The 23,720-nt window shown below is 46.3% G+C and overlaps 1 protein-coding gene across 1 annotated transcript in view; it reads left to right on the forward strand.

The window, feature by feature from the left end:
* LOC309333186 (putative helicase senataxin) overlaps nucleotides 1-23,511 on the forward strand; it is a gene marked incomplete at its 5' end in the record, with an annotated part of 95,627 nt that extends 72,116 nt beyond the window's left edge. The window contains 3 exons of the mRNA XM_081846586.1: nucleotides 19,400-19,498; nucleotides 20,854-20,941; nucleotides 23,136-23,511. Of these exons, the coding sequence (XP_081702712.1) occupies nucleotides 19,400-19,498; nucleotides 20,854-20,941; nucleotides 23,136-23,306 (358 nt within the window). The 3' untranslated portion in view covers nucleotides 23,307-23,511. The remainder of the gene's footprint in view (nucleotides 1-19,399; nucleotides 19,499-20,853; nucleotides 20,942-23,135) is intronic.
* Between the last annotated feature and the right edge of the window lie 209 nt (nucleotides 23,512-23,720).

Here is a 23,720-nt window from a genome sequence, read left to right on the forward strand (position 1 = left end):
CTATGGGAACGGAAGACAGCCTTATCTCTCTTTCGTTGTATGTACTTTGGACTGTACTTTCACTTCTTCTGTTCTCTCGGAAAAGAACGGACACCATTATGCTGTAGTCTGTATATAGAGTGTAAATAAATAGTAGCTTAGATCTACAATGTCCCACGCTTGTTGCTGTGTTATGCCAGAAGATTAGTGTGCATATGCCAGCTGGTATATGTCGCTGAGTTCCCTGGAGATGAAGGGAGATGCCTTTTCCAGTGCTGCACACATCGGAGGATGCTCGGAGATATGGGGGCTTGCAGGCATCCCCAGGGCGTTTTCCTTTTTTTCTATTTTTTTTTTATTGGTTTTCACAATATTATAAACAAACAAACACAACAAACATAAATCATAGCCTTATTGAAAATTACACTTATTAACTTTGTTAAGTGACTTCCTCGCTTCCCCTTGGTTGAATTTCATTGCATGTCCTTTTAACGGTTTTCCAAATCCCAATTCTTATGAAATTTAACTTCAACATTAACATCCTTAAATCCTCACCTTATGGAATTAAACATATTAATTCATCACTTAACATAAATAAAATCCTAAGCCAATCAAGTATCTGCAAGCTGTTTTCAGTTAATTTAACTTAACAAATTTAACTATATAATCATTAAATTAAATCCACTCTTCCTGATACTCCTCCTCCTTCTGGTCGCAGACTCTTCCGGTTAGGTTGGCTAGCTCCAAAAAATCCATCATCTTCATCTGCCATTCTTCTATCATTGGTAATTCTTGGGTTTTCCACTTTTTAGCTAACAAAATACGAGCAGCAGTTGTGGCATACAAAAATAATTTAACATCTTTCTTGGGCAATTCCAAACCTGTTATTCCAAGAAGAAAGGTCTCTGGTTTCTTTATAAATGTATATTTCAACATTTTTTTCAATTCATTATAAATCTTTTCCCAGAAGTCTTTCACCTTGGGACAGGTCCACCACATATGATAAAAGGTTCCTTCCTTTTCTTTACATTTCCAACATATATTGTCACAATTATGATATATCTTTGCTAATTTTACAGGAGTCAAATACCATCTATACATCATTTTCATTATATTTTCCTTTAACAGAGTACATGCGGTGAACTTGACCCCTTTCTTCCACAATCTTTCCCAGTCCTCAAACATTATATTATTTTCTTCATCTCTTGCCCAATCTATCACCACAGATTTAACTTGTTCATCTTTTGTGTGCCACTCCAACAATAGCTTGTACATTTTAGATAAATTTTTATCTTTAGTATCCAACAACTCGGTCTCCAACTTAGATTTTTCATAAGCAAAACCATTTTTCTTATCCAATTTATACAATTCATTGATCTGGTGGTAATGTAACCAAGTTTAGCTTATCTTTAACTTGATCAAATGGTTTTAATTTGTAACCTCCTCCTTCTTCTATTAATAAATCATAATATCTCAACCATTTGGTGTCCATATTTAGTTTTTTCTGGGCCTTTGCCTTCATTGGTGAAAGCCATCTGGGCGTCTTTCTTTCTCAGAGTTCTTTATATTTTATACAAACATTATACAACGATTTCCTAATTGCATGGTTTTTAAATGCATTATGGGCCTTTGATGGTCTGGACAAAATATAAGGACTTATTGGAGAGTAAGACTCCGAGGTGGCTCTCACCGGTGGAGGCCAAGGCACGTAAGAGACTTAACATGGAAGCCTACTGGCCTAAATATTGGGAAATAATTGAAAAAATTGGAGACAATTGGAGGTTGCTGAGCTTGGAAAAATTGAAAAACAAGGTGCGAGATTGGTTGCACTATGCTCAAATCCAGGAGGTTTTTAAAGTGGATAAAAAGGTTGGATTCCAGGTGGAAAAATCGAAATTAGAGACAGAACTGTTAGAGCCAAAAAATAAACTACTTTCGAGAATGTATAATTTGCTGCTTAAATGGAATACACAGGACGAGACAGTCAAATCCGCCATGATAAAATGGGCACAGGACTTGGGGCACAACATTATGTTTGAAGACTGGGAAAGGTTATGGAACACCGGAATGAAATTTACGGCATGTAGTGCCTTGAAGGAAAATATTATGAAAATGATATACCGGTGGTACATGACCCCAGTCAAACTTGCTAAGATATATCACCTGTCTGACAATAAATGTTGGAAATGTAAAGAGGCGGAAGGGACATTCTTCCATCTCTGGTGGACTTGCCCGAAAGTGAAGGCCTTTTGGGAGATGATTCATAATGAACTAAAAAAGGTACTTAGATTTACCTTACCTAAGAAACCGGAGGCCTTTCTTCTGGGCATTGTGGACCAGAGAGTACTTAAGAAAGATAGAATTTTTTTTATGTATGCTACCACAGCAGCAAGGGTCCTGATTGCTAAGCATTGGAAGACACAAGATTTACCCACGCTGGAGGAATGGCAGACGCAGTTGATGGACTATATGGAACTGGCCGAAATGACTGGCAGAATCCGAGACTTGGGAGAAGAAACAATCGAGGAGGACTGGGAAAAATTTAAAGACTATTTGAAAAAACATTACAAGTTGTATGAATGTTAAAAAATGCACTTTTTAGAAATTCTAGCTTCAGCAATTGTAAATTAATGAAATGGAAATTAAGGTACAAGAAGTCAGAGGTGGAATAATGAAATAACTTTATTGTGTTTAAGCTAAAACGTATAAGATTTGGGTTACAACAGTTTTGAAACTAGGCAACATAATAAAATGAAAGATACAATAAGCTTTGAAATAAGTTAACAAATTGCTGATGTTTTGTATTACAGAGAACGCAGGGTTTGGAGGATGTGGGGAAGTCCAATAGATGTGCTGGAAAAAAGGATTATGGAAATTTGTAATTTCTCTACTTTATTTATATCTGTCTTTATCTCTTTTTTCTGTATTTCATAAACTTAATAAAAATATTATAAAAAAAAAATAAAATGCATTATGGGCCTTTACCTTGTCATACCATAAATATGCATGCCAACCGAACACATTGTTGAATCCCTCCAAATCTAATAGATCTGTGTCTTCTAGTTGCATCCATTCTTTAATCCAGCAAAGTGCAGCAGCTTCAAAATAGATTTTTAAATCTGGCGGGGAAAATCCCCCTCTTTCTTTAGAATCCGTAACTAATTTATATTTAATTCTGGGTTTCCTCCCCTGCCAGATAAATCTAGAGAGTGCTTTCTGCCATTCTTTAAAGCATTTCAAATTATCTATAATTGGGAGGGCTTGCAACAGGAAGAGCATCTTTGGCAGCACATTCATCTTAATCACAGAAATCCGGCCCATTAATGACAATTTTAAATTTGACCATATCTTCAAATCTCTCTTAATTTCATTCCATAATTTCTCATAATTATCTTTGTACAAGTTCAGATTTTTCCCAGACAGGTTCACGCCCAAATATTTAACTTTTTTCACAAAATCTAGGCCCGTTTTTTCTTGTAGTATTTTCCTTTCTTCATTATCCAGATTTTTCTCAATTACTTTGGTCTTGCTCTTGTTTAATTTAAATCCTGCTACCTGACCAAACTCTTGTATCAGCTCCAGTGCTTTGACTGCACTGGAATATGGATCTTGTAATGTCAGAACTAGATCATCAGCAAAGGCTTTTAATTTATATTGTTTCGAACCTACTGTAATACCTTTGACTTGTTCATCTTTTCTAATCATAGACCTCCAGGACTGAAATAAACAACAGAGGGGAAAGTGGGCACCCTTGCCTGGTTCCTTTCTCAATTCTAATTTCCTCTGAAACCACATTATTTACAATAATTTTAGCTTTTTGTTCTAGATAGATCGCTTTAATACCATTTAAAAAATCATGACCTATCCCCATACTCTCTAAATTATGTAACATAAAACTCCAAGAAACATTGTCAAAGGCTTTCTCTGCGTCAATAAACATTAACATTGCTTTACAACTCTTTCTTTCTTCTAACTTTTCCAAAATATCTACAACATTTCTAATGTTGTCTTTCATATGTCTTCCAGGCAGAAATCCTGCCTGGTCTTTATGAATATACTCAGATAAAACCTGCTTCAGCCTGTTGGCCAGTATGTTTGCAAAAATTTTATAATCCACATTGAGTAGGGAGATTGGTCTGTAGTTTTTAACATTGGATCTATCTTGACCCTGTTTAGGAATCAGAGTAATATGCTGTATTTTTCGCTCGATAACACGCACCTGACCATAACACGCATGTAGTTTTTAGAGGAGGAAAACAAGAAAAAAAATATTCTACACGAAACAGTGGATGTATGATTTTTGTGGTTCATGCTGTGGCCACAGACATGTGATCTGATGGTGAATTTGGGGTGACCCAGTGCAAAAATCCTGAGGATCCATGTGGATCTGTGCTTTGTAACCACGTTTTAAGTGGGGAGGGAAGGAAAAGAACTCAATGGACAAGGAGCACGCGTGGAGCAAGCTCTGCTTCTCTCCCTCCTCCTCCCCTCCTTAGCAAGCTGAAAAACTTTGCTGCAGGGACAGAGAGCCTGCTTGCTTTAAAGGAGCCTACCGGACAGGAGCCACTTACACGAGCTGAAAATCTTTCCTGCTATTTCCAGCAAAGCGGGACGAGATACAGAGAGCCTGCTTGCTTTAAAGGAGCCAACCGTACAGGAGCCGTCCCCTCCCCTCCCCTCCCGCTTTGCTCCTTTAAAGAAGCAGGCACTCTGTCCCTCTCTCCTCCCCATTCAGCGGCTCTTCTCCCGCTGGAAACCACGGAGGAGGGAAGCATTCGCTCTGTAACATGCACAGACATTTCCCCTTACTTTCTAGGAGGAAAAAAATGCGTGTAATGGAGCGAAAACTACGGTAAGCTTGCTTCCAGGTTTCAGGTGCTTTGCCCCCTCCCAAAATCGAATTAGATACTTCTACCAGAGGTGGAATGAGCCAGTCTTTCAATGTCTTATAATATTTCGCTGATAGACCATCAGGTCCTGGTGTCTTGCCAAGTTGCATTGAATTTATTGCCTGTTCCACTTCCTGGTTTGTAATTACACCTTTTAGTAGATTCTTTTTATCCTCCGGAATCTGTTGCAACCCATTAGTCTTTATAAATTGCTCGATTTTCCCTATATCTTCTTTATCCTTTTTATACAGTTGTTTATAATATTTGTAAAAGCATTTTCTAATGTCTGCAGGGTTCTCTACAGCAATGTTTCCCAACCTTGGGCCTCCAGCTGTTTTTGGACTACAATTCCCATCATCTCTTGCCACTGGTCTTGCTAGTCAGGGATGATGGGAGTTGTAGTTCAAAAACAGCTGGAGGCCCAAGGTTGGGAAACACTGCTCTACAGATTTTCCTTCTGCATCAATGTTTGTAATAGTACTTTGTTTTTGTCTCTTCTTTAGTTGCCAGGCTAATAATTTCCCACATTTATTTGCAGATTCAAAATTTCTTTGTCTCATCCTTCTTATCTTCCATTCAATTTCTTGATTTACTAACTGTGAATATTGAACCTGTAGGGCTTTAATTTCTTTTTGGATCTGCAAATTCTTTGGGTTTCCTCTAAGCTTCTTCTCTTTATCGTTTAGTTGTTCCATAATTTTATCTTTTGTCTCATTCTGTGACTTTCTCCTAATTGCGTTTTGTTGTATCAGAAACCCTCTCATTACCGCTTTGCTGGCCTCCCAAATAACCCTTATTTCCGTTCCTTGATTCATATTAAGTTCAAAATAATCCTTTAGGGTTTTTTGGGCCTTATTAACAATTAATGAACTTCTCAACAGATCATCATTCAGTTGCCATCTGAAGGAGCCTCCCCAGGGCGTTTTCCAACAGGTTGCGGAACCACTCCAGGCACGCCTGGAGGATGCGGACCATTTGGATCCCTTCCATTTGCGATTCAGGCTTCATCATGGGACTGAAACTGCCTTGGTCGTGCTGGTTGATGATCTCCGGCAGGCTAGGGACAGAGGTGAAAGCTGTTTCCTAGTTCTGCTGGATCTCTCAGCGGCCTTTGATACCATCGACCACGACATCCTTCTGGGCCATCTTGAGGGGCTGGGAGCTGGGGGCACTGTTACACGGTGGTTCCGCTCCTTCCTCCTGGGCCGTGTTCAGAAAGTGGAGTTAAGGGATGGATGTTCGGACCCCTGGGCTCTCACTTGTGGGGTGCCTCAGGGTTCCGTCCTCTCCCCCATGTTTTCTAACATCTATCTGAAGCCTCTGGGAGAGATCATCAGGGAGTTTGGGCTATGTGTTCACCAGTATGCGAATGTTACCCAGCTCTACCTCTCTTCCAAATCAGAACCAGTGAAGGCAGTGAAGGTCTTGTGTGAGTGTCTGGAGGTGGTTGCAGGATGGGTGGCGGCTAACAGATTGAGGCTGAATTCTGACAAGACAGAAGTACTGTTTTGGGGGGACAGGGGGCAGGTGGGTGTGGAGGACTCCCTGGTTCTGAATGATGCAACTGTGCCCCTGAAGGACCAGATGCGCAGCCTGGGAGTCATTTTGAACTCACAGCTGTCCATGGAGGCGCAGGTCAGTTCTGTGTCCAGGGCGGCTGTCTACCAACTCCACCTGGTATGCAGGCTGAGACCCTACCTGCCCGCGGACTGTCTCGCCAGAGCGGTGCATGCTCTAGTTATCTCCCGCTTGAACTATTGCAATGCGCTCTACATGGGGCTACCTTTGAAGGTGACCCGGAAACTGCAATTAATCCAGAATGCGGCAGCTAGACTGGTGACTGGGAGTGGCCGCCAGGAGCATATAACACCAGTCTTTTTTTTCTTTCTTTTTTTCGATTTTTTTTTATTAACAATTTCAACATAGCAAATTATCAAAACAAATCATCTTCCTTATTCCCCCCCATTTTTCCCCTCCCCCCTCCCCAACAAACCCTCCCTCCCTCCCCCCCACGACTTCCCTCAGCTCCTCTCTGATTTCTCATCCAGTGTTAACTTTCGCATATTATAAAACTGTATACATCCTTATATTATCTATCTTCTATGTTATCCCTCAATAAATTTGTGTATGTTTATTCAAAACCTGCCAGGGAGTCCAATTCATTTTGTTGTTTTTTTAGGTAATTTTCTTTCAAAAGAGAACAGTCTGTAAATTTTAAATCTATTCTCTACAATTTAACCCAATCTTCAAATTGTATATTATGTCCTATATCTTGTGCCCATTTGATCATGACCGATTTCACCTCATCTTTTGTTTCCCATTCTAGCAGAATACTATATGCACCATTCAGCAACTTCACTTTTCCTTCTATCATTTCCTTTTGAAATCTAGAAGTAGTATAACTAAATCCTTTCTTGTTGTCTTCTTTGTATATCTTGTGTAATTGCCTGTAATGTAACTGTCAGAGCTGCCTCTAGGTCCCAGCTCACAGAGGACCAACGCTAGGCTGTCTTAATGTACAAAAGTCTTTATTGAAGTTCAGTTTCCATTTCAAAGCCGCAGCGTGCAGCCCTACGTCTTAAACCCTAGATCGGCGAAGTCCCGTCTGAGTCTCCTCCCCTCTGACACCAGTTTAAGATCCTAGCCCTGCTCCACCTTTTCCGCTGCTCTCTCCTCCTCTGGGTCCTCCTGCCCGCTGGGGCATTGCCCTTTCTGGACTCTTCCGACGCTGAGTCGCTTAGCTCCTCCCCCTGCCTCCGGCGGGCTTTAGGACCCGGTTCCCAATCCTCATTCTCTGCTGTCCCGCGCTCCTGTACATTTGAACTTGCCTCTCGCGCCAACCCAGTGACCTTTCTCCTAACCGTTACACTACTTCTGTCACTGCTTCCCTCTTCCGGGATACTGGCCGGATCTGACCTCCCCTCCGTTGTCCGACTCTCCGATGGAGGCGTGGTCAGCTCTGCCTCGTCTTCTCTCCCTGGTGGGGAATGCACTGGCCCCGATACTTGGGACCCTTCCCCCCCACTCTGCTCTGGTGGGGAAGCTGGTCCTGATTTCCAACTACTGCTCTGGGAGTCCCTGCTGCCCCCTTGCTCCTGGGGCGTTCCCCTTGGGAACCCCCTACCCCTGGCCACTGGCGCCCCCTTCTGTGAATCTTCCGATTTGCTGGAGAGGCTCATGGAATCCCTCGGGCCACTGTCATCTCCTACGCTCCCCTCGGATTCCTCCCCCTCGCTCTCCATTTCCTCCCCCTCCTGTGCTTCTGCTCCTGAGCCCCTGACAGTAACCAACTCTGAAAATGATCTTTTATTTCCTCATACTCTTTTAGCTTCCATTTTCCTTCTCGGTCCTTTAGTAAATCACTGTATGTAAGCCATTTTCCTTTTTTACCAAGTGGCTTGAGCAGCAAAGCTTCAAGTGCTGAGAGCCACCAAGGTGTCTTCTGTTCTATTAAATCTTTATATCTCTCCCAAACCCTCATTAATGATTTCCTAATTATATGATTATAAAATCCTTTATGTACTTTTCCTTTCCCATACCATAGATATGCATGCCATCCGAATCTATTATCATGACCTTCCAAATCCAATGCTTCTTGCTTTTCCAGCTTTATCCAGTCCCTAATCCATACCAAACATGCAGCCTCATAATACAATTTAAGGTATGGGAGGGCAGGCCAAACCGCCTCTTTCTTTTGTATCTGTAAGTAACTGTAATGGTTGTAAGGGGGTTACTTGTGCATAAATTGCCTTCAGTTTAGTCAGTTTGTTTGCTCAACCATGTTTAGGGTTAGAGCTCGCCCTCCGTGACCTGTTAGTCACTTGCAGAATCCGTCAGTGGGCGTTTCTTGAACCTCTTCCAGCATAAAAGCTGTTTGACCCCAAGTCTCCTCCTATGTTCCCTGCGCAGAACGCGTCTGCGCAAGTGAGGGAAAGGCAGGGGCGTGCCAGCGCTCTCTCCACTAGATTCGGGTGAAGGGTCTTGGAGCCCTGTCACCAATTCCTCCATCTCCCTCTCATGTCTATTGGTGTTACGCTGAATTCCTTCCCCCCTGCTGGTCCCCTCTCCGGCATCGCTCTGGAGCCCTGCCTCCACCTCTCGCTCTGCTCGCTCTGATGTCAGTTCCCTGACATCCACCTCCCTCCCAGGACCCCCTCCACCCCCGGCCTGACCCTGTGATGTGACCTTGTCCGCTTCTTCAGCTGACGATGTAGGGAATCCCCAAAAGGAGCTGCTGTCGTCGTCCGAGAACTCAAACCCAGCTTCCCACCCGTTCCGATTCCTCACGGGAGGGGCTTCCCAATCTGATTCCTCCTCTCCTGACGATTCTCCTCCTTCCTCTGGGGAAGCTGGAAAACCCACGAAATCCTCCTCCTCCTCATCGGTGGTGGCAAATTGCTCCTCCCAGAATCGCTCCAGGGGTTTGGGCTTCCTCGGATACCTGTTGTGGAACTCTTCCACCAGAAATTCATCATCTATTTCCCCCACGGGAACCCACGTGTTTTCTGACTCGGTTTCCCCCTCCCAAGCTACTAGGTAATCCACCTGCCGCCCCTGCCAGCACGAATCCAGGATCTCCATTACCTGGTGGTGGTGTTCCCTCTCTTCCAGTTGTGGGTGTGTGAGCCCTTCCCCTCCTACCCCCCGGACCCTCCGCTCCCCCCTGTACGGTGAGAGCAGTGACCTATGAAATACCGGGTGGATTTTCATGCTGTCTGGCAACTTGAGCCAGAATGCCACCGGGTTCACTTGGTGTGTCACCTCAAATGGTCCCAGCCGTATTGGCCTCAGCTTCTTACACCCGCCCTTGAAGGGTAAGCCTTGTGTGGATAACCACACCCGGTCCCCCACCCTAATGGTCTCCCCTTCACGGCAGCGTTTGTCTGCTTGTCTCTTGTACGCCTCCTTGGCCCTTTCCAGATTCATCTTAAGCTGCTGGTGCAGGGCTTCCATTTCTTCCACGAACTGCTCTGCGGCGGGCACGCTCCCCCCTTCCTCCCCCCTCCCGGGAAAGGCCCTGGGGTGACACCCATAATTAGCCAAGAACGGGCTCATCCCCGTGGACACATGCTCCGCATTGTTATATGCAAACTCTGCCAGTGCTAGCTTTTCTACCCAATCGTTCTGTCTCTCGTTGACGTAACAGCGTAGATATTGCTGTAAAATGCTGTTCGCCCTCTCTGCTTGCCCGTTAGTTTCCGGGTGCCTCACCGTCGAGAATCCCATCTCCACCTGCAATAAGTTCATAAGCCTCCTCCAAAACCTCGAGGTAAATTGTTTCCCTCGGTCAGAGATAACCCTCGAAGGAGCCCCATGCAACCTGAAGATGTGATTCATGAACAACTGGGCGGTTTCCTCTGCAGTCACTGCATGAGAGCACGCTATGAAATGGCACATTTTGGTTAGCAGATCTACTACTACCATGACTGCTGTCTTCCCTCTGGATTTGGGTAAATCTGTCATGAAATCGATAGACACCACCTCCCAGGGTCTTCCCGGTGTGGGTAAGGGTTCCAGTAGCCCTGCCGGGGCTGCCCTCTCTCCCTTGGCCCTTTGGCAGCGGTCACACCCCAGTACATACTCTCGTACATCTTCCCTCACCCTTGGCCACCAAAACTCCCTGGTGACCAGTAACATGGTCTTGTGTTGCCCAAAGTGCCCCGCTGTTGGGTTGTCGTGAAGCTGTTTGAGCACCCTTTCAAGCAAGGCCTCCCCGGGCACATACATTGCTCCCTTGTAATATAGCAGTCTTTCCCTTTCCTCAAAACCTCCCCGGTCTCCCTCAGTTCCCCTGAGTTCCCTGATTCTGGTTTGGGCGAATTCGTCCTGGCGAATTAGCTCGGTTAGTTCTCGTTTCCCAACCAACGCTCCCCCACAAACCCATCGTTCCTCAGGGAAATCGTGTCGAGCTTCCGGTGGTCCTTCTCCTTTCGTGTACTCCGGTTTCCGGGAAAGCGCGTCTGCTCTCACGTTCTCTTCTCCTGGCACGTACTTGATCTCAAAGAAGAACTTGGAGAACTCCTGTGCCCATCGAATCTGTCTCTGGTTGAGAACTCGCGCTGTTCTCCAGTATTCCAAGTTCTTGTGATCAGTGCAAACCTGAATCTTGTGCTGAGCCCCTATTAGGAGATGTCTCCACTGGCGAAATGCTGCATAAATAGCTAACAGTTCGCGATCATACACCGTGTAGTTCTGTTCCGATTTATTCAGCTTCCTTGAGAAGAAGGCGCACGGCCTCCAGGTGTGTTGGCCTGGTCCCGGCTGGAGTAACACCGCTCCTATCGCTCTGTCCGATGCGTCGGTCTCTAGCCTCATCGGCTTCTGCAGATCCACGTGCAGGAGCTGTTCCTCCGAGCTGAACGCCTTCTTTAGCCTTTCGAAGGATCGTTGGGCACTTTCCATCCAGACGAACTTCTTTTTGCTACTGAGGCAATCCGTGATGGGCGCGGTCAAGTGGGCGAAGTTCTTGATGAACTTCCGGTAGAAGTTGCTGAACCCGAGGAACATCCTTCCGGGTTTGGGGGGCCTTCCATTCCAGCACCGCCTGCACCTTGCCGGGGTCCATGGCTAGGCCTCTGTCTGACAACCTGTATCCCAGGAATTCCACTTCTTTGGCGTGAAACTGGCACTTTTCCAGCTTGACCCACAGCTGGTGCTCTTGTAGCCTTTTCAGCACTTCCCTGACGTCCTGGACATGCTTTTTTTCATTGTCCGAATAGATCAGGACGTCGTCCAGAAATGCTACGCAGTTCTTGTACAGCAGGGGACCCAGCACATGGTGCATGAAGCTTTGAAAACAGGCTGAGCCCGACTGTAATCCAAATGGCATGACTAGGTACTCAAAGGCCCCTAGGGGGTGAACATGGTGGTTTTCCATTCGTCCCCCTCTCTCATTCTAATCAAGTTGTATGCTCCCCGAAGGTCCAGCTTGGTAAAAATCTTACCCTTCCTTACCCTAGTCAGAATATCATCAATTCTGGGCATTGGGAAGGTCATGGGTTCCGATACGAGGTTCAATCTTCGATAGTCTACGACGAACCTCGGCTGATCCGTGTTTTTCTTATCCACAAAAAACACAGGGCTGCCCCCCACTGCCTTAGATTCTCTTATAAACCCCCTTTTCAGGTTCTTGTCTATAAAGTCTCGCAACTCCTGCATCTCTTGGTCTGACATGGCATACAGCTTACCCACCGGCAGCTGCGCCCCAGGGAGTAGGTTGATTTAGCAGTCGAAGGGCCTATGTGGCGGCAGCCTGTCCGCTTCCCTCTCGCTGAAGACCTCTTGTAAGTTCGCGTACTGTGGCGGCACTTCCGCTCTCTGCTTCAGTGTAGTTGCTGCCACTCTGGCCAACCTCACTCTGGGCTTCACTCCCCCTAGACAGTGTTCCAAACAGTGCGCTGACCCGAAGGTGACTGTCCGTTGATGCCAAGCCACCACTGGATCATGTAGCACTAGCCAGCTCATGCCCAGTATTATCGGGGGTCCCGCCAGTGTGGCCACATGAAAGGCAATGGTTTCTGTGTGCCTGGACACACTCATTCTCATTGGCGGGGTTTGATGCGTTACCTCCCCTCCCAGCAGCTCCCTGCCATCTATCGTGGTCACTTGGAGTGGGAAATCAAGTGGCAGCAGGTGGATCTGGTGCTCCAGTGCAATCTCCTTACTAAAAAAATTACAGGAGCTGCCTGAGTCCAGCATTGCCTTCACCTTGACTGGGTGTTCTAGCACCACCTCTATCGCTATAGAAACCTTGGGTGGGTCTGGTTGGGGCACTTCTGTTAGTTGTTCGCTTGGCTGCTGCGCCCCCCTGTGGGCAGTCAAGCGCTGGCGTTTCCCTGCACCTTTTCCTCTGCCCCCTCCTCCTCATTTCCAGCGGCTCCCACCATCCCTTGCCAAGCCTTTCTTTGTGGACAGACCCTGGCAAAGTGTCCTGGCCGTTGGCAGAGGAAACATTTCTTGGTGCTTTCCCCAGCCTTTCCTTCCCTTTTGCCTCCTTGGTGGGCGCTCGGAACCTCGCATGCGCGCGCCCCATCAATTTCCATTGGCACCACGTCATCGGAAGGCTGCTTTGGCATCTCAGGAATGCGGTAGTCAGGGCAACGCTCTCCTCTCCCTTCCCGCCTTTCCAAAGCGCGCGCTTCCTGGCGAGCGCCTATCGCCATCGCAGCTTTTGTCAGCTGATCCATAGTCTCCGGGCGGGGCGCGCGGGAGAGCTCATCTTTAACGGTTGGGGACAACCCCTCCTCAAACAGCATCCGTATGGGGGGGCTATCTAGATCCCATTCGAGCCTGTGTATTAACATCGCAAAGCGGGACCAGTAGTCTCTAACGGAAAGATCCCCCTGCCTGCATCTCATCAGCTCCCTCTGGGTCAGACTCTCCCCCAATTGGCTTGAATACATAGCGTCCATCGCCTGAAGAAACTTCCTGACGTCCTTCATGGCGGGGGCCATTAGGGGTCTAACCCATTCCCTCGCGCTGCCCTCAAGGTGCCCCACAATATACGCCACCTGCGCTGCCTCGTCAGCAAAGTCATCATGCTGCAGCTGCAAGGCGTACTCTATTTCTGTTTGGAATCCATTATATTCCTGGGGCTTCCCCCCAAATTTGTGTACCAGTCCAGGCACCTTTTTTGCCACGGGGTGGGTCTAACCTGCGCGTCCTGGGTGCGCCTCTCATCCAGCCGCGCCATCAGCAGTGCTACATGCCGTTCCAGCTCCTGGTTCCTCTTCACTAGGTCCTGCGCCCCCGCAGCTTGCTCCGCTGCCCCGGCGCCTCCAGTCTGGCTCATGTTTCCACTGCTTGCGCACAAGTAACAGCAGGGACTGACGGATTGCTGTAATGGTTGTAAGGGGGTTACTTGTGCGTAAATTGCCTTCAGTTTAGTCAGTTTGTTTGCTCAACCATGTTTAGGGTTAGAGCTCGCCCTCCGTGACCTGTTAGTCACTTGCAGAATCCGTCAGTGGGCGTTTCTTGAACCTCTTCCAGCATAAAAGCTGTTTGACCCCAAGTCTCCTCCTATGTTCCCTGCGCGGAACGCGTCTGTGCAAGTGAGGGGAAGGCAGGGGCGTGCCAGCGCTCTCTCCACTAGATTCGGGTGAAGGGTCTTGGAGCCCTGTCACCAATTCCTCCATCTCCCTCTCATCTCTATTGGTGTTACGCTGAATTCCTTCCCCCCTGCTGGTCCCCTCTCCGGCATCGCTCTGGAGCCCTGCCTCCGCCTCTCGCTCTGCTCGCTCTGATGTCAGTTCCCTGACAGTAACTAAGTAACTTATACTTTATCCTTGGCCTTTTGCCCCCCCCCCCCCCCGATAAACTTTGAAATTTCCTTCTGCCATTTTTTAAGGCAATCATCTTTTACCATTACTGGGACTGACTGGAACAGAAATAGCATTTTTGGCAAAACATTCATTTTTACCGCAACTATTTTTCCTAGCAGGGAGAGGTTCATTCTGCTCCATAATTCTAAATTTCTTTTTATCTCGAGCCACACTTTTTCATAATTATCTTTGTAAATATTTATGTTTCTTGATGTTAACCATATCCCTAAATATTTGACCTTTTTATGAACTTCTATCTCAATATTTTGCTCCAACTCTTTTTTCTCTTCTTCCTTCAAAGTTTTGACTAATAATTTAGTTTTATTCCTATTTACTTTAAATCCTGCCACTTCCCCAAATTTTGACTCTTTTCTATAACTCCAGGGAGAGAATTTTTTGGACATATAACACCAGTCTTGAAAGACCTACATTGGCTCCCAGTATGTTTCCAATCACAATTCAACGATATACGATATCTTTATTGTCATTGTCCCTTGCGGAACAATGAAATTGAAAAACTACATAAAACTACATAAAGACTACATAAAACTACCACGAAACTACATAAAACTACATAAAAACTACATAAAACTACATAAAAACTACGTAAAACATTCAAAAACCCCTAAAAACTCTAAAACCCCCACTTCGGGGTTTTAGCCTGTGTAGCCTGCAGGAGAGAGTGATAAAAATTAAATTACCACTGCTCTGAACCTGGAAACGGGCTGCCAGTAGATTGACGTTTTGGGAGAGTTCATTGACAGTGAAGAGAACATATGTTGACAGTTAGTTAAATAAGAGAAATATATTGTTTCCATTGTCCTCTTCTGCGTTTAAAAAGGAGGAAAAGTAACTGAAAATTGAAACTAACTTTACTTTTTGAACTGTGCTTGAAAGGATTGATACAAGTGGAGACTGTTTCCCTCTAGAGGGAGCTTTTGAAACTGTTACAAGAGTGGAGCTGGGGAATCTCCAGCTGCATGATAAGAACTGTGAGAATCAGGGATTGACCTTGGACCATTTAAGAATGTCGACAGGAGAAGCTTTAGTGACTGCATTATGTAAGATAAGCTACTCGTTGGAACAACTTCACAAGAAGACGGATGTTTTGACTACTAAAATTGATAACTTGGGACAAAAAGTGAGCACCAATATAGAAATTATTCAGGATTTGGTACAGGAATTTACTTTAGCAGGACAAATTGTGGAAGAGGAGAAGGAGAAAGTTGTTGTCGAACCTAAAGTAATACAAGTGGGAGCCTCAGCCTTACAGAGGCAAATTGAGGACTATAAGTTGAGGCCTTTTATGATTGAAACTAGAAAAAGTCAGATTTTGAGGATCGGAGCCTGGCTTGGACTGGAAAAGGAAAGTTGGAAAGATCCCTCCATGCAGGGATTAACTGACTTTTGGGTCATGGACTTGGGTCAGGAGGAGATTGGAGTTCTGGGGGCCTTTGGATTTGGAGGAATCTTGAAACATGCCCTGAAATACTTTATGGATCTTTGCTTTAACTACGGAAATTTGGCTGACCTGTCGAGAAGGAATAAAAGCATCGTTAGGTCGGAGTTTCCCCGAGATCTGCTCTTTAGCATCAAAGAATATGAAGAAGACCTGCAGAAGGGACGTGGAAAAGAGTTAAGAGCCTCGGACATAAGATCTCCAGGTTGATGGACTATATGGAGTTGACGGAAATGACTGGCAGAGTCCGAGACCGGGGAGAGGAGATGGTGGAAGAAGATTGGAAAATTTAAAGTTTATATATAGAAATATTGTAAAATTAATGAGTGATAGAAAAATGTTGGAATGAAATTTTATGGCCTTAGTGGAAATGTTTTAAGGAGTTAAGCTTAAATAAGTATACTAGTTTTAATGGAAAATAAGATTAAAAATATGTTAAGACATTTATATGACAGAAAATAGAGAAAGAGGGAAAGGAATTGCTGAGACAACTAATAGAAGTAGAATACAAAAAGGGAGGTGAGAGGAGGTTGATGAAACAAGGGAATGAAAGATAGAATATGGAAAAGGTATGATGTATGCTTTTAAATTGTTTTTGTATCGTTTTGTTTTGTTTATTGTGTTTAGTTTAATGTGTTAAGGTTGTGTTTTGTATAGTTTATATATTGTATTGTTTTTTCTCTTTTTTGTTCTTTTTTCTCTTTTGTCTTCTTTCTTCTTTTTCTTTTTTGTAAGTTTTAAAAGTAATAAATATTATTTTAAAAAGACAGCTCTAAAACCCCATTTTAAAATAGTGTTGGTGTTGACCTTTAAAGCCGTAAACGGCCTCGGCCCAGTATACCTGAAGGAGCATCTCCACCCCCATCGTTGAGCCCAGACACTGAGGTCCAGCTGCGAGGGCCTTCTGCCGGTTCCCTCACTGCAAGATGTGAGGTTACAGGGAACCAGGCAGAGGGCCTTCTCAGTGGTAGCACCTGCCCTGTGGAATGCCCTCCCATCAGATGTCAAGGAAATAAACAACTATCTGACTTTTAGAAGACATTTGAAGGCAGCCCTGTTTAGGGAAGTTTTTAATGTTTGATGTTTTATTCTGTTTTTAATCTGTTGGGAGCTGCCCAGAGTGGTGCCCATAATAATCTAATGCAACCCCGCAGAAACCAGGCTCCCTGGTTTACTGAGGAGCTCCGGAAAATGAAGCGGGACCTCAGACGGCTACAGCGAGTATGGCAGGGTGCCCGCGACAGAGCCTCAAGAACATCTTATAGGGTTTTTATGAAAACCTACGAGATGGCAGTGAAGGCCGCTAAGAAGTCTTACTTCTCGGCCTCAGTTGCATCCGCTAGCTCTTGCCCGGCGCAATTATTTAGTATAATTAGGTCTTTAACGTCCCTCGAGGGACAGCCAAATTTAAATAACAATTTGACACACAGCTGTGAGGCATTTGCGAGCTTTTTTGCGGAGAAGGTCCTGTTGCTCCACTGTGACCTCCCTGCCAATTTGGATACAATAACGGAACTGGAGGCCCCTCGACTGTCCTTGGGTCCAGTATTGGACCACTTTGACCGGATATCCCCAGCCGATGTGGACAGACTCCTCCGAGCTGGAAAGCCCACCACCTGTCCTCTTGACCCGCGCCCGTCTTGGCTGATTAGAGCATGTCCAGACGAGGTGCGGGCCCTCCTAGGGGATATCATCAATTTGTCCCTTGGCACCAGGACATTCCCAGGGGAACTGAAGGAGGCAGTGGTGCGTCCGCTCTTAAAGAAAACATCATTAGATCCAATTACCGCCCGGTTTTGAATCTTCCATTCCTGGGTAAGGTGATTGAGAGAGCGGTTGCTGAACAGCTTGGTGGGTTTCTGGAGGAAACATCGGCTTTGGATCCATTCCAGTCCGGCTTCCGTGCTGGTCATGGGACCGAGACGGCTCTGGTCGCCCTAACAGATGTTCTCCGCAGGCAGCTGGATCGAGGCGGGTCGGGGCTGCTGATTCTTCTAGACCTGTCAGCAGCCTTCGACATGGTCGATCAGGAACTCCTGGACCACCGCCTCGCCGATGTGGGGATCCAGGGCACAGTCCTTCAGTGGCTGCACTCGTTTCTCTCTGGTCGGGGACAGAAGGTGGCACTTGGGGGGGAATTGTCATCGCGCCACTCCTTGCTGTGTGGAGTGCCTCAGGGTGTGATACTCTCCCCGATGCTTTTCAACATCTTTATGCGCCCCCTCGCCCAGCTTGTCCGGAGTTTTGGGCTGGGCTGCCATCAGTATGCTGATGACACCCAACTCTATCTGTTGATGGATGGCCATCCTGACTCGGCCCCAGACACACTGATCAGATGTTTGGAAGCTGTGGCTGGATGGTTATGTGGGAGTCGGTTGAAGTTAAATCTTTTGAAGACAGAGGTCCTTTGGCTGGGTCGGGACGATATGGGATTGGGGGGGCAACTCCCATCTCTTACGGGGGCGTAATTAGTGCCAGCACCGTCCGTTAAGAGTTTAGGTGTAATCTTTGACATCTCCCTTTCCATGGAGGCGCAGATTGCAGCTATAACAAAGGCGGCATTTTTTCATCTCTGCCAAGCTAAGCAGTTGGCTCCTTACCTCTCTCGCCCTGACCTAGCCACTGTGATCCATGCGACGGTCACCTCCAGACTGGATTATTGTAACTCACTCTACGTGGGGCTGCCCTTCAGACTGACCCAGAAACTCCAGTGGGTGCAGAATGCCGTGGCGAGACTCCTTACGGGGTCCTCGCTGCAAGATCACATTCACCCGGTGCTATACCAGCTGCACTGGCTCCCGGTGGAGTACAGGATCAGGTTTAAGGTGCTGGCTTTAACCTTTAAAGCCCTATACGGCCTAGGACCCTCATACCTACGGGACCGCCTCTCCTGGTATGTCCCACAGAGGAACTTACGGTCTTCAAAAAAAAACATCTTGGAGGTCCCGGGCCACAGAGAGGTTAGGCTGGCCTCAACTAGAGCCAGGGCTTTGTCAGCTGTGGCTCCGATCTGGTGGAACGCTCTGTCACAAGAGACTAGGGCCCTGCGGGACTTGACATCTTTCCGCAGGGCCTGCAAGACAGAGCTGTTCCACCAGGCCTTTGGCCAGGGCACAGCCTGACTCCCTCCTTTGGCAATCTTCACAGAACTCTAGCCCAATGGTTGCCATCAATTTGATTTGAATTAATTTTAGAATGAAATGATTTTAGAATGTTGCATTATTTTACTGTTGTTAGCCACCCTGAGCCCGGCTTCGGCTGGGGAGGGCGGGATATAAATAAAATTTATATTTCAAACAAATCCGCAAGCTAGCTTCCAGGTATATTGAGGGGAATCTGCTCTGCTACATCACTTACTAGCATGAGTGAAGGAAGGATAATGCTTATTCAATATATCATTTCCTACTATCCTTAACATTCCCACAACCCCCCCCCCATCTCATTTGTTCTTGCAACAGCAGTGTGTAAAATACAGGTTATATTCCCATTTTACATATGAGAAAAGTGAGGTGCAACAGCTCACCTACTGACTCAAGTAATCTCTCCAATCTACCATGTGCTCCCTCGCTTGCTCTCTCACTGTTTACATAGTTTTCTATTTCAGACAAGAAGTGTGGAGTTTTCTTTAACTTCATAAAAGTGTGGTTTGTTTCCTTCTCAATCAGTTTCACCTCTCTTTTGGGGATGAGTGGTGGTGGTAAAGAGAGACGTGTATTTAGGATGGCACCATACGACATTCCTTTTCTCTACAGAGTCGGGGAAGTTGACCTCGTGGATGGGTTCCAGGGCCGTGAGAAGGACTGTATCATTGTGTCCTGTGTTCGAGTGAACAGCATGCAAGGATCAGTTGGGTAAGACTTTGCTGTCATAGTGCGAGGTGACAACTGAGGTGCCTCAACTTGGCAATTCTGACACTTAAGATGTGATCCTTGGGGTGGTCAAGTATGTGGGCCACTGTCCACAATTCAAGGTTGGAACAAGGGGTGTTGGAGCCCCTATGGTGGTCTTGTACTCCACTCTTGACCACCTGTGATGCCCATAAGGGATCTTATGAGAGGAGTTCCCAAAGTGTGGCACTCTGGCAGGGCCAAGGCTGTGTTAGCTTCCTCATTTCACCTCCCTTATCCCAATGAATTTACAATTCCTTATGTTGGCGAATCTGGGAGGGCGCTTCCACTGTGTCTAGCTGGGGGGGGGGGAGAAGAGGGGGCCTCTAACCAGTGGTAGCAACTCTTCTGGCTCTTCCAGAAAAAAATAGCAGGATGTGAAAGTGCCTGCCTGTCCCACAACCCAAAAACTGTGTGTATGTGCCCTTCTGTCAAACTGCCTGGAAGGAACCTAATGGCAGCCTAGGGTAGCACACAATAAAAGCCAGATCTTGAAGCCAGAAGTTCATATTGTAAGTGGAGGTGCAGTGTGTGTTGAAGGTGAGGGGCACTTTGTCAGCTTACAACTGAACTATATATCTGGGAGGTGGGCGAACAGGGAAGTTGAGGGGTTGGCAAGGCCAGAAGGAAGCATTGGGTTTGGGGGCAGAATGGAGGGCAGAGTGCAGACACCCTCTTGCCTCTCCTCTTCTGTAGCTTCAGATGGGTCACAAAATGGGGAGCCCTTATCAGAGGGCTCCTGGCTTCGATGGGTCCAGTGCTTTTAGATGCGCCCCAGAAGAACTGCTGTTCAAGTGTCAAGGTGGGAGTCGAGAGCAGGTCAGGAATAACTCACAAGGGGCTTCTTTTTATTATTTTATTTAAAAGTTGGTGGGGGGGGTTAGAAGGAGAAAAAATTTCACTGTTGTGCTAACGATGCATTTCTGTTTTTCAAGTCACCTGAATCACAACAAATAGTATTACTCCACCAACAGGTTGTGCTGGATAGGCAGCTGAAGGTCCTGACATGGAATGAAGCTGGTTTCCACCACCAGCCCACTTCCTTTCCACATGTGTTTTTTTTTTTTTTATGGTGGTGGGGGTGTCTGCGCTTGGAAGCCACATGGTGGCGGGTAGGGAGCAGCTGAAATTGCAAAAGCAGAGCATGGACTGATTTTAAGATTTATTCCTCCTTGGTGGGAATGCCTGAAACTTTTTTAATGCCTTTGAAATTTAAACAGGGATTTAGTTGAACCCCACAGTGGTAGCTAGTAGGGCACTGTGGACATAGCTGCCCATCCTGAGCCAGCCTTACATACAGGGTTTTCCCCCGTCTCTAGGTTTCTGAAGAGTCTGCAGCAACTGAATATCACCATCACCCGAGCCAAGTACAGTCTCTTCATCCTTGGACACCTGCAAACGCTCATGGTACGTGGAAGAAGAAATAAGCACCTTTGTGGGGGGTTAATGGTGGTGTCCTGGGCTTGGCCCAAAGACACCTGGATTTATACACACACACAAACTCCCCATATCACCTCCAAAAGCTATAAATCAAGCCTACTTCATAGGGTTGTTTGGAAGGAGAGCATAACAGGATTCAGGGGTGCCCACAGGATTTTCTGAGCACAGTACCCTGTATAGATTGGGCCCTCTGCCCACACTTGCAAAAGAGGGCACATGTTGGCTCTGCTGGCTGTGGCAAGTGGGAGTTGTAGTTCAAAACATCTGGAAAGCATCAGGCTGGCCAAAAGGTGTCGTAAGTAATTATGTATTTTGAATCAGCAGTGTTAGGGAAAATATTGGGCAGCATTTGCTTATTTATTGAATTTATGTTCTGCCCAAATGAGCCCAGTGTGGTAAACATGCCAAACACAGAATAAATGTTAAAGCATTCTAAAAATAGCTACGATTAAAAATCGGGGGGGGGGGGGGGGACGGGACCTTTCTCTCATCCAGTGATCTCAGCATTGCTAGGAACAGTGTTCTTCAACCACCAAAAGTGCCTGGCTAAACAAACATGTTTTCAAATGCCTCCTGAAAGGCAATGATGAGGGAGAAAGACATAGCTCCCCAGGGAGGGCATTCCACAAAGAGGGAGCCACCACTGAGAAGGCCCTGTTGCTTGTGGGTGCCCAGAGGAACCTGAAACTCAGGTTTCATAAATTATAAAACAATTAGGTTACTTTAGGTCTTTCCACAATTGAGCTTAAACTGGCAATACTATATTCCAGAGCTAAGGAAGCTCTGCTGCCTCCCAGTGCTGCTGGACTACAACTCCCGTCTTCTGACCTTTAGCTATGCTGGCTGGGGCTGGTGGGAATTGGAACCCAACAACACAGCTTCCCCACCACTGCTATTTTTCATGCAAGACCAAGCATGGCACTTCAGGGGGTGGACCATTTGATCTGATCCACCAAGGTTGTTCGTGAGAGGCTGTAAGGGCAGGGACTGGGAATCCTACAGCCCTACAGATGTTGTACAACTCCCATCAGCCACAGCCAGCATAGCCAGTGGTCAAGGGATGGTGGGAGATGTAGTTCAGCAGCATATAGAGGGCCACAGAAGTTCTCCACTCGTCTCAGTGTTTTAAAATGCCAAACTGTGTGGTGGGGAGGGTTTATTTCAAGCAGAGAAAGGGATTGGGTTCTCTACCATGACAGTTGCTTCTGCCCCATCAGACTCTTCTCTATCCTGACACTTTTCTCCCAGTCAGGCTCTTGGACTGGGAGTGAGCCCTGTCAGGAGAAAAGTAGGTGGAGTGGGGGAGACTTCAGCACCCTCTTTCCCATCCTGCCACTTTTCTGTGTGAAATCACAATCACTCACATACGTATGCACTCAGTCTTATTATGGTCACCTTTGTCAGTCTTGTACTGCAATGACTTTGCCACTAGAGGGCCTCCAATCCAGATTTCTCCATTTGGAAGTCCTGGTGATGATGGTTTGCTGTTGCTCCTGTAAAGTGGCAGAGTTGTTAGTGGACTTGCATTAAACAATACTTGTTTCTCTGTCACTGGTGGCTCTATAGCTGCAGTGAGGAGGGAAGGATAATTGTAGTCTATGTACAAATGTATTGGAGGGATTCTCTGTTGTGTGTTCGGAAGCCACTGTTTACCAGTGAGTGCAATCCAAAGGAAGTTCTGTGTCCTAATTTCTACTGACACCCATTATTAGTGGTCTTTAGTATTTCAGATTAATTTAGCCAGTCTTTTTCAAGCTAAGGTCGCCTCCATTTTTCCTTGTGGAATGCTGTTGAGAGGCATACTCCAAAAGCAGATGGAGCCAGAGACCCACACAATCACACTCGCCCTCTCCTGCAGTGCAACAGAAGTTAGAAGAATCTCCTTAGAGGGAGCAGGTGGGATTGACAAGTTGAAGGGTGGTGGGCTGACTGGGAATGCTGGGGGGGGGGGGGGCTGATTTGGTCACCAGGTTCCTGTCCCTGCCTTCGAAGAAAAGAGAACTGGGAGCAAGCTACAACAGCCTCTACTTTGAGGCAGCAGGATTAACTTCGAATCCATGAATTTTCCCAACTCTTGTTTATAAACCGTCACTACCGCACCTGCCCAGTCTCCTGTCCTAATAATTTATTGTTTCTTAAATTAAAATAAAAACCATTGTAGGAAAATGAAGATTGGAATGCTTTGATTCAAGATGCTCAGAGAAGAGGTGCCATCATCAAGACCTCCAGTGGCAAATACAATGTTCCTTGCTATGCAAGTGATGCTAAGAAGATCTTGAAGCCCATGGCAGTCCAGCAGAGCCAAACAAGGACAGGTGAGTGCAGCATCTGAGTTGCATGGAGCTCCTGGACGACATACCTGGCAATACTCAGCTGGTGCTCCTGCTCCAGGAAACAGTGAGGCATGGCCCTTGCCAGTATCTCAGGATTCCTCTTCCCTAAAGCCATTCTTTCCTACACAGGCTAAACCTGTCCAAGAGCTGGCCAAAAGATCCAGCAATGAAAGTGAAGGCCTCAGATGAATTGCTGGAAATCTAGCCCCCCCCCCCTTGATGCCAAGCGACAGAGGACAATGCAGTAGCCCCACAGTCCCTCCCGTATCCTCAGAACCTTTTATTGTGGCTGCTGGTGTACTTTGCTCCACACCCTTTTCCTGGATTGCAAGGTCATCTGCCTGAAAGATAATGCATTTTGAGTGATTGTTTTCTATATCATGGAGAGCTAGGCAGCCTGCTTCCTGTGCTGT

Source organism: Podarcis erhardii, assembly GCF_964252035.2.
Source record: "Podarcis erhardii genome assembly, chromosome: W".
In the NCBI taxonomy this organism is placed as follows: Eukaryota; Metazoa; Chordata; class Lepidosauria; order Squamata; family Lacertidae; genus Podarcis; species Podarcis erhardii.